Here is a 10,351-nt window from a genome sequence, read left to right on the forward strand (position 1 = left end):
AAATAACTACAATTTTCTAAAAAAAAAGAGAATATTTGATCCATGTGTCGTTAAGTGTTTACACAGTTAAAACAAAAGCTTTGTTAAAACATTTGCTATTATTAGTAAGGCAGATACGAAATATGAAATTAACTAATATTAATAAATATTAATTACAAATTTCTATATGAAATACATATTTCCAACTTTTACAATATAACAGTAGATCTAGCCTCGTTAAATCTTGATAATTATTCATACATCATGTCTATTGATAGACAATTGCATGCTAAGACTTACTAATGACTTGGAGTATGACAATGTATTCTAAAGCGTTCAGTCCAAATATAACTGACTTAATTTATTTTCAATAACATTCCAATATACAAATAAGGCACATATTAAGTTTTAGGGTAACAATAATTTGTATAGTTTTTAAGAATACAGATAGATTTTTCTGTGGCTAACTGTAAACTTTATCAGATTAAGGCATATATAAATCTATTTTTTTTCATTACCCGTTGAGTAAATTTTAAAGTGATAAAATTTGCAATTGTTCAAATACGCTTTTGTCATGGTAAAACATATGCAGTATTAATGAAATGAATATTCTAGTGAGCTCATTTCAACTAATTTGTGCCACATCTAATATTTAGTAAACATTTCACATCCTTTTATTTTACATTATTATACAAGATCGCCAATTTTATAATTACAACTGACTCGAAGTTTTCATTAAATACTATAAATAATAAAGCTAACAGTATCTTTAGTCTTCATACATAGAAATACTCAATAATCACTTCTAGAGCTCTTTTCTAAATAATCTCTATATGAGAAATCTCATATTACAACATTTAAGGCAGATTTAGGCACTTTTTTTACAACCATAATAAGCATGTTAATACTATTGCAGTGTAAATATATTTATAAATAATTGCTATATTTTGTTTTAAAAAAAATTTAACCATATTAAATTTGTAGCTTGATTTGTGCTTTCTATTTTATTTGTTCTTAAATGATTTAATGTCAATGACTCATCAAAGAAACGGGTTTTTGGAATTACCAAATGTTGGGTTGCTTGTTGGCTGAAAAGAAATATTATACATTTAAAATTAATAGAGCTAAAGGTTTAGACCACTTTTTCAGAAATTGCACGACTGGATGAATGAGAAATTTGTCACATTTACAGTCAGTGCGGACGAAGAAGTGCATCAGCGGGTCGTCCATTGGTCGAATTTTTTAATAATATAATCAACCAATGGAAGACCACTTGTTTACAATAAATTTGGATATTTTTAAATAACAAAATATATTGTGAATGATAATTTATGATGTACAATGTAAACCATAACAGTAATAACCGTTTTTAACGAGATTAGTTATATTGTTGTGGGTTTCCCTAAATTATATGTACTATAACTTTGTCCATATTAAAATTTAATATCTTATCTACAATTTAACAACTGATTCATAATATATTGTACATATGAAATAAAAATATTTATATTATAAATTTCTTTGTCATGTATGACTCAGAAGGAAACAAAAAGCATAATAAAACTGTTATCATCACTAGCCAGACTAACTTCCTGTGTTATCAACATAGAGTGGTGGTACATAGTTATTGTACTGTATCTATTTTAGTTATGCTGCATTCATACATTTAATTATTCGTCCACCAAAACTTTAGACTGGCTGAATATTATATTACTGCATAGTACCAATATAGTATACTGTATTCTAAATTAGTAACTATATAGTATATTAGCTGTCGCCCGCGACTCCGTCCGCACACAGTTAAAAAAAACTTAACAGGGGTATGAAAAATAGATGTTGGCCGATTCTCAGACCTACTCAATATGCTCACAAAGTTTCATGAGAATCGGTCAAACCGTTTCGGAGGAGTACGGGAACGAACATTGTGACACGAGAATTTGATATATAAGATAATTTAAAATATATATTTTAAATTATTAACTTTGCTCATCTTCTGCACAAAGACTCAGTCATAGTTATGCAACAAAATCTTCCTTATCCATGACCAAAAGGTAGAGGGTGTAAGGGGATGGAGATTTTGTACAACAGTCATCAAGATTAAACATTTGAAATCTATCTTTCTATCCACCTCACAAAAAGTTAGTTATCTCTTAAAAGGCCTTGTAACAAATGTACTTCTTTTGAAATATGTTTTGTGAAACATGGATTGGTTGAAATATGTTTACTTCACACAAGTATTCTGTGAGATTGTGATTTTTTTTCCACTAACATACTTGTATTGAAATGGAGCTCTATTGTTTATGATGTTTTGTTAAAAAATTGTGTTTAGTTAGAAATGAATTGATTTAAACAATAACATTATATTATTTTCAGTTTTGTGAGAAATATGGAGCAGGTTATAGTCCCATTGAACTGAACTGAACCATAAAGATTTAATCATTTAACATAAACCAGAAATATTTTTTTTACATTAGTCATTCTCAATGTGTTGAACACATCATCAGGTCATTATCGTCCCCACCGAGGGGCTCGGAGCCTACCCTTTGCATCACGATGTTTTCCTTCACCGTAAGAACGTCGGATAAATGTATATATGTAAATCGTAAATCGAAAAACACATTGGTACATGGCGGGATTCGAACCCAGGACCTGCAGATTGCAAGTCAAGTGCTTAACCCCTGAGCAACCGACGCTCATATGTTGAACACATATTTACTACATTCGTAACACATCGTAATTTTAACCTACAAAATTTTGAGTCTAGATGATGATTAATGTATTTTAATGTACTATTAATTAAATAGTGATGCCATTTAATAGATACATACTTAATTTTAACTATCACTTAGGTCACAATTATTCTGAGATGTTACATTCTTCTTTGCTTTTGAAGATACAGCAGAATTATAAGAAAAACCTTGACATAATATGACTAAGGAGGGCTGCCAACATTTTACTCAGGAGCATGTTTTCTCTAAAAACTGTTTTGATATGTAAGATAATAGTATTTTTAATTAACTTACCATGAACGGATTAACTGGTACAGGGGGTGTAGAAGACCATCCACCATTGAAAAATGGATTTTTATTAGAGAACAAATCATTGGTTGTTGTGCTTTGGAATGGATTCTTATTATTCATATTATTACTTTCTTCTGAAAATATAAAGTTTTGTATAGTAATTATTTCAGTAACATTTGTATTTAATTTTTAAATAGCAACACCTACCCATATTTTTCATTTTCTGCTGTCTTAAAGCTAAGTCTAAGTCCGCTAGGGCAGCATACCTGTCATCTGTAAATAACATAGAATTTCTTACCATCAATTAACACTATATAATTAACCTGGATAAGCGAGTAACCACTATATGCAAGTGTCCATGTTCAGTTACAAGTTAGAGAGAAACTTCTATAAGCAAGAAAAATACTCCGGTCTTTTGCAGTCTCGCTTATCCATGTTCAAAAGCATAAACTATTTTTTTCTATTTTCTATAAAAAACCATTAATGTATATATAAAACTAGCTTTTACCCGCAACTCCGTCCGCGCGGAATAAAAAATAGAAGACGGGGTAAAAATTCTATGTCCGTTTCCTGGTTCTAAGCTACCTGCCCACCAATTTTCAGTCAAATCGATTCAGCCGTTCTTGAGTTATAAATAGTGTAACTAACACGACTTTCTTTTATATATAGATGTAAATAATATTCAAGATTTAATTTATAAATATGCTACTTTATATATGTATGATTACTTACTTGGATTAGTGGTACTTGTAGTGTTTGAATTAAAAGCATTAAAATTAGATAAAGTAGTGGACGGATTGTTGAAAAAATTATCATTCACATTATTATTAAATTGAGAACTGTTGTAAATATTTGCTGTAGTGAAGTCAACAGGAAAACTGAAACAATTAATTATTTTTTACATTTATAAATATATAACACAAAAAACTAAGATAATTTAATTATTACTCACTCAGTGACTGGCGCCGAGACCGGCGGTGTGGGGATAGGAGCGGTTATAACCGATGGAATTGGCTGCGAGAAATTGTTAACTGGTCTTGCCAATTTTTGACTGGTGTCATTAGCTGGTGTACTAACTACTTTAGCCATGCTCACCATTACATTATTATTACTGTTTTTCGAAGTTTGCGGAGATATTGATATCAAAGGTGCCGTTATGGATGCGCCGCCGATCGACTTCACTTTAGTTTTATTTTTTAAAGACGAACTACCATTAGTAATAGGGGGATTATTAAGTGGGGAGTCGAGATAGTAACGCTTCTTTTCATATTTATCAGACATAAAATCTTTAACGCTTTGTTCGTCGTTAAAGTTAACACTTTCTCCATCGTATAGACCTAACCACACGCGTCTACAGTAATCGTTCCCTCTTGCTTTTATGAATTCTATCTCTTCCGGTGTAAACGTGGCCATTGAGATCGACTTCACGCGATGAGGAGGTGTAAGACCACGCCTGAAATTTATAATACAATACTAAAAACTTATTGTTTGTTGTTCTCATTTGATCATATAACGCAGAAGTTATACTTACAACATTCCCGAACATTTTGAACAGACAAAGGAACCAATTGTAGTGTTAACGTAGGTAGGTCCTCTTTGATTACAATCTAAGCAATATTTATTTCCATTTAGAGATATAAGTTCACGCAAAATTTCCAAATTTCTATCGTCTTGCTTCCGACGGCTCGCAGCCATTTTTCGTTATGTATAAATTTTATTTACGTATTCTTTGGCGATGCCTTTTTCTTTGTCTATGAATGTAAGCTGTCATTTCTGATGTCAAAGAGATGTCAAAGTTCTAGTGACATAGACAAACATTTAGTTTTAGTCGTTTGAAATATAGCGGTAAGGTAAAACATTTAAAAATTATTGGTCGAAAAGTTTTGTTCACTTTAATTTGTTAAACTTTTAAATACTAACATAGCTCTAGTGATAAGTGAAAAGTAATCTTAGAAAATCAAACAACGGTAGATTTAAAAATGTCAGTTTCTGAGCAGTAACCTGTCAAGTTGCCTAGGTGTCAGTTGTCGTCAATTGTCAACTGGTCGAACTTGAATTAGTTTTGTAAATTGTATTGGCTTTTCAATTCATTGCGTTTGCGTTGTTACTCGGCAACTTTAGTGATTTATCAGCCTTTAACATTAGACATTTGAGAAATACTCTATATAGGTTGACTTTGTTCCAATACAAACGTTTTCTTACAAGTGGTATAAAGTTTTTAGGAATCAGCAACAGTAAACTCATCAGACCGCCGATCAAGTAATAAATAAATAATAGTTCTTTGTTCAATGTTACTTGGTACACACCATACTTGGTTACACCATAAATAAGTTAATTTGCAATTTGATTTAACATCATATATTTGTAATAAGTGTGAAAAAGTTAGGCTTCAAAATGGCAGAAAACAATCCTGACTCAATTCCTTCAGATGTAGAAAACACTTATACCACACCAGCAAATGATCCTAAAAACATGCAAGAGGTTACACAGTATGTAAGTAGTTTTTAAGCCAAACATATCACTAAGTACTTTGTATCCACCTTAGCTTAATTTTGAGACATTTACAAAAATTATTATATCATTTTCAGGTTCAGACACTGCTGCAAACTATGCAGGATAAGTTCCAAAGCATGTCAGATCAAATAATAAACAGAATAGATGAAATGGGCACCAGAGTTGATGAATTGGAGAAAAATATCACTGATCTTATGACTCAAGCTGGAGTTGAAAATGAGAAGTAGTACCGTAAAATCTACAGCTAGTGTAGTTATATATGTTACATCCAAAGATACCTTGTGCCTGGATTTTAAATCATATACATAAAAAATGAAAACACACAATCTTTTTGCATAGCTATTGAACTAGTTAAACAAATAATTCATTTGTAATACAGAGCAATGCTATGTGGTAGAAACAACTAGATTTTTCACTATAAGAAAATAAAGTAATGTTAACTTTTATAAATTAATTATGTATGTAGCATCCTTTAAACACTAGTTGTTGTTTACTTTGAAAAGATCGAAAAATCTAATTAAAAAAAAAAATACTAATTTTATGTATGATATCTTATTATACTGAAACTTTTGCTTAAACCAATTATGAGTGTACCTCATGTAGTTGTAAAAGCTGACAGCAAAAACCATTAATGGTTCAGGTATTATGTTATGAGAAAAAAGCGATATCATTAGATAATATATAATCTTAGTGGTAAACGTTTTAGGTGGTCCATTGCTTGTTTGAACCCCTTCTCCTATAAAAAAATTAAGAATTCGGTTTTTATTATAACCTATAATTGCATAGAATAACTTTTCATGCACAAAACTGTTGTAGTAATTTTAAATTTTTTCTCATTAGAGATATTAATATGTTAATGCATGTATGTATGTATGTATTAAAAATATATGGATTTGCACTATTAGTTTCTGCATAGTATCCATCTTATAGTGCATATATACTTAAGAATTGTGGAATAAATCAATATACTTTGTAACATGATTGATTTGTAATTAAAGTTATTTCATATATATTTGGTTTTATTTTTTTAAGACTAGCGATCGCCCGTGACATAGTCAGCGTCAAAAAGTATAGTCTAACCTAAGAATATATAAAAAATCTGCTTTCCAATAATACGTAAAGAAATTATTCCCATATTTTTCTGTAATATGTCACTAGGTTACAGCCTATAATATTCCTGCATACATCAGCGAGCTTCCAGTGAAAGCGTGGTCAAAATCGGTCGCAAAAACATCATGTGTGCGAAATGTGAAATTTTTACTTTATACTAGCTGTCACCCACGACTCCGTCTACGCGGAATTAAAAAAAAACTAATAAATAGCCTATGTGTTTTTCCAGACTGTGCTCTACATCTATGCCAAATTTCTTTAAAATTTGTTTCGGGAACACCTACAAACAAACATCCATCCATCCATCTAAACATTCGCATTTATAATATAAGTAAGATTTTTTGGGTTGTGTTTCGGAAGGGTGAGTATTGATTTTGATTATTAGTTCCTGATACAAGCTGGTACAATATGAGGGGAACAAATATTGTATGTCAATAAATATGAATCGAAACTGATATAAAACATGCAAAGATATTTATAGTAACAGCCTGTAAATGTATTCGCGATTGTCAACATATTTGTGACTGAAAAAAATCAGACAATGTCCTCTCGACAAAGTTCAATCCTTTTCCCTTTCCCACCTTTTCCTAAGAAGGTTAGAATGGGAAGAGGAATTGGACGCGGCGAGGGACGAGACGTCTAGTAAGGGGAAATACTTTTTCTGTACGTTGGAACAAAATGCCATGATTTTTAAAATTAATAAGTAACAAACTAGAGCACAAAACTTTTATTTAACATACAATCAATGCTTATGTTAAAGAACATAAATGTAATAGAACAAATTGTTTAAGAATTAATTAACGCGATTCAGTTTCTTCCGATGATTCCTCTTCATCTGATTCTGAGTCCTGAAAATTAAATAATATTTATTAGACAGCATTCGACCGATCTTTGTGGTGATCAATGGGGAGGCCTACGTCCTGTAGAGGACGACTATATTAGACTTTACGAAGATAATATTTATAATGTCATAACTTATAGGTAATTTATAATATCACTTTCAGAACAAAATTACGTATTGGCATTACCGTCGTTTCTTCGTCTTTGGACGAAGACTGATTCATCAAAGCAGCAAGAGACCCAGATCGTTGCTTTCCGACTGCGGCACTCTTATCTGGCGACCTTAGTCTCCCCAAGCTCTGAAATGTTATTTTTTATGTTGTTTCGATTCGATACGTCACAATAGTTTTAATAGCTTAGGTAAAAAGACCATACCACTTTTCTGACGATGTTCATGAGCGATAAAATGCTTATCGAGATGACGCATTATGAGAATTACGCAACACTAAGAAAAGACGCGAAATAAAAAAATATACTCTAGTCTGAAATATATAGTTTTAATTATAAGTGTATAGCTAGACTTTGGTGCAATTAAATTCGGTGAAATTTTAAACATTTACCGCCGTGTCACTGTTATCTTTGATCGGCGATTGTGGATTCATCAGTGTAGCCAGTGACAAAGATCTCGCTGATATTCCCGCGCTCACTTGTTTTTCGGGAGATCTTAGTTTTCTCTTGAAATTCTAGGAAAACATGCTTGTGCTATGATAAATGAATTTAAATAGTAATCTCTCTAAAATTATGAACTAAAAGAAATGCAACATTTTTATCACGTCACATATTAGGCAAAAGCAAACGAAATCTTTTAACTGTTAAGCCAAATAGCAGTTAAAAAAATAAATCACAACAGCATGTATGAAATCTATTTCGTGAAACAGTGATAAGAAATCTTAGGAACATGAAATTTTAATAGCATTGCTGTAAAATATTAATCGAATACAAAGCGTGGTCTATGTTATGGTGCACGCATTATAAGTATGGTGAGAAACTATCGATATGCAAAAATTATTGGCATATCTCATCTGTTTCTTTTATAAATATATATTTTACCGTTGGTTCTTCTGGTGTAAGGTCTGTGTCCAATAGCTTGAGAAAAATTAGATAATGTAAATTGTTTACATATATACGATTTTTATAAATTTACTTTAGAAAATGATGACATGAAAATGAGACAATAAACCCTAAAAGCTTCTTAACTTTTAATCACGCCATAGGTTGAGTCCCATCTCAATTAGCCCGTCGATAAATTGAATCTTTATAAATATTTTATCTTCTTATCTTGGAATTACATTTCTTATCAAAAATTTGATTTAAAACATTTGTGAAGAGATGTATAATTAACCTAATTACCTCTAAATCAGCTCTGTCGTTAATATCAGCGATCTGCTGATAAGCCACTGTTAGTAGCTCGACGGCTTTCGTATGGAAAGTCATCTCTATCATTACGAAGTTCGACAGAAGCGATTTGAGCTGCTGAAGTTTACGTCGCTCGAAGAATTCCGTCTGCTCACTCAAACCTTTAGCTGTACGAGACATTTCAGCCGACGCTTTTATTAGTTCCGATTCTGCATAAGTCTATATTAAACAAAACATTCTCTTAGATTTCCGTAAACCCATAGAATATCTAAACCGGATTCTGTAGGAACGGCTATGGCATAGCTCCTGGGTTAGATTTCTGAAGTATAAAAGTTATCATGATACCTTAATGATATTGTTTGTGTATTTTTTTGTCTTCGTTTTAGATCATAATGAATTTCGTTGTGCGTCATGTCTCATCTACCATATTATTATTACTTAATTCTTACTACTTGCTGTCGATTAAATGGTTGTCTTTCCCTGGCTTTGTCCAGAACTTTCTTCCGCGCCATTTCCTTTTCTCTAACGTTCATAGTGTGCTTTAGTTCCTCTCTAGCATGTTTGCAAATTGTTTCATATTGACATAGCTCACCGACAACCTACAATTACATTAGTTTATACACTTTAATGTAAGTAAAAAGTTGTTCTGTTTAAGGCGGTATACTACGATATTTATTAACTTCATAAACGTTACATTTGCTGTTGTAATACTGTTTCTTTCACATTTAAGGGCATCTTAATGTTTATCACAAAATGATCCCTAAAAAATACGTTGTTCGTATTACCTTCGCTTCTAAACGTTGAACTTCACAATTCCGATATTCTTCGATCGCCGTAAGAGTAATAGATAAGTTATCTAAACCCGAACTTAAAGACTTGTTAACAATCTCATTGTTGGCATAGTCTTTTATAACTTTAGCCAGTTCGTCGCCCATGTCTCGCACTCTATCAAAGAAGCATCAACAATTGGTATAATTAAAAATTTTATAGAAAAAATAAAATAAAAAAGACCCATTTTTGTAAAGGATAATTAATAAGGCTCAGGCTGAAATCAAGGACAGAAAGAAGTTGAAATTTTTTGAATTTGGTATAGAAATTATTCTTTATTTAATTCTTAATTCAATGCCTTAGTTTTTTCAATCGATTTACAAAGTTTTTACCTTGCCGTCTTCCTTGCGTAATCTCCAAACGCGACACATAAATCCCCAAAATTCTTTTCAACGCTTGTAATGCGGTCTTGAATAAATTTTGCTTGCTGCTCATAACTCAAAGAATGGGAATTTTCTCCTCTAAACATATTTATACTTACTATTGTTTCTTACTATCTTATTATTTATTTTAACTTTGAAAAAATCAGTGTTTATAAAAGCTGTTGCCATGGAAACTTTCACTTGGCATCACAGATGAAGTAAAACAAAAATGTAAAGTTAGGCCTGTAATTAAAATTTTTAAATATTTATTGCATGTTTTAATAAGAGTATCTTATTTTGGTATGTATTTCTAATTATCAAATCATTTTTTATTCAATATTT

General features: G+C 31.3%; 3 protein-coding genes across 4 annotated transcripts; 1 reads left to right on the forward strand and 2 right to left on the reverse strand.

Moving 5' to 3' along the window:
- Positions 1-953: 953 nt before the first annotated feature.
- On the reverse strand, positions 954-4,739 carry LOC106713751 (arf-GAP domain and FG repeat-containing protein 1). Its single transcript, XM_014506601.2, has 6 exons — positions 4,531-4,739; positions 3,952-4,452; positions 3,732-3,877; positions 3,207-3,272; positions 3,003-3,133; positions 954-1,067 (listed from the first exon to the last, which is right to left on the reverse strand). The coding sequence occupies exons 1-6, from the start codon at positions 4,692-4,694 to the stop codon at positions 1,020-1,022; spliced, it is 1,056 nt and encodes a 351-aa protein (XP_014362087.2). The 5' UTR covers positions 4,695-4,739; the 3' UTR covers positions 954-1,019.
- A 574-nt stretch (positions 4,740-5,313) lies between these two features.
- Positions 5,314-5,974, forward strand: LOC106713767 (heat shock factor-binding protein 1). The gene is made up of 2 exons (XM_014506625.2): positions 5,314-5,492; positions 5,588-5,974. The coding sequence occupies exons 1-2, from the start codon at positions 5,394-5,396 to the stop codon at positions 5,738-5,740; spliced, it is 252 nt and encodes an 83-aa protein (XP_014362111.1). The 5' UTR covers positions 5,314-5,393; the 3' UTR covers positions 5,741-5,974.
- Positions 5,975-7,408: 1,434 nt separating this feature from the next.
- LOC106713788 (protein FAM92A) lies at positions 7,409-10,160 on the reverse strand. Of its 2 annotated transcripts, XM_014506647.2 has the most exons (7): positions 9,980-10,160; positions 9,605-9,764; positions 9,269-9,418; positions 8,814-9,038; positions 8,024-8,146; positions 7,652-7,762; positions 7,409-7,471 (listed from the first exon to the last, which is right to left on the reverse strand). In XM_014506647.2, the coding sequence occupies exons 1-7, from the start codon at positions 10,114-10,116 to the stop codon at positions 7,421-7,423; spliced, it is 957 nt and encodes a 318-aa protein (XP_014362133.2). In that variant the 5' UTR covers positions 10,117-10,160; the 3' UTR covers positions 7,409-7,420. The 2 variants fall into 2 exon arrangements, with proteins under 2 accessions (XP_014362133.2, XP_014362135.2); XM_014506649.2 differs by lacking the exon at positions 8,024-8,146.
- Positions 10,161-10,351: the final 191 nt, after the last annotated feature.

This window comes from Papilio machaon, chromosome 1, assembly GCF_912999745.1.
Source record: "Papilio machaon chromosome 1, ilPapMach1.1, whole genome shotgun sequence".
NCBI classification, from domain to species: domain Eukaryota; kingdom Metazoa; phylum Arthropoda; class Insecta; order Lepidoptera; family Papilionidae; genus Papilio; species Papilio machaon.

What these genes read in the sequence shown, in the direction of transcription:
- LOC106713767 (XM_014506625.2), top strand. Translation starts at nt 5,394, where the DNA reads ATGGCAGAAAACAATCCTGACTCAATTCCTTCAGATGTAGAAAACACT. An exon ending in TGCAAGAGGTTACACAGTAT is followed by an intron (nt 5,493 to 5,587) that starts GTAAGTAGTTTT and finishes TATCATTTTCAG; the next exon opens with GTTCAGACACTGCTGCAAAC.
- LOC106713751 (XM_014506601.2), bottom strand. Translation starts at nt 4,694, where the DNA reads ATGGCTGCGAGCCGTCGGAAGCAAGACGATAGAAATTTGGAAATTTTG. An exon ending in TCAAAATGTTCGGGAATGTT is followed by an intron (nt 4,453 to 4,530) that starts GTAAGTATAACT and finishes TATAAATTTCAG; the next exon opens with GCGTGGTCTTACACCTCCTC. An exon ending in GTCTCGGCGCCAGTCACTGA is followed by an intron (nt 3,878 to 3,951) that starts GTGAGTAATAAT and finishes TAATTGTTTCAG; the next exon opens with TTTTCCTGTTGACTTCACTA.
- LOC106713788 (XM_014506647.2), bottom strand. Translation starts at nt 10,116, where the DNA reads ATGTTTAGAGGAGAAAATTCCCATTCTTTGAGTTATGAGCAGCAAGCA. An exon ending in AAGATAACAGTGACACGGCG is followed by an intron (nt 7,763 to 8,023) that starts GTAAATGTTTAA and finishes ATAACATTTCAG; the next exon opens with AGCTTGGGGAGACTAAGGTC. An exon ending in CCAAAGACGAAGAAACGACG is followed by an intron (nt 7,472 to 7,651) that starts GTAATGCCAATA and finishes TTTAATTTTCAG; the next exon opens with GACTCAGAATCAGATGAAGA.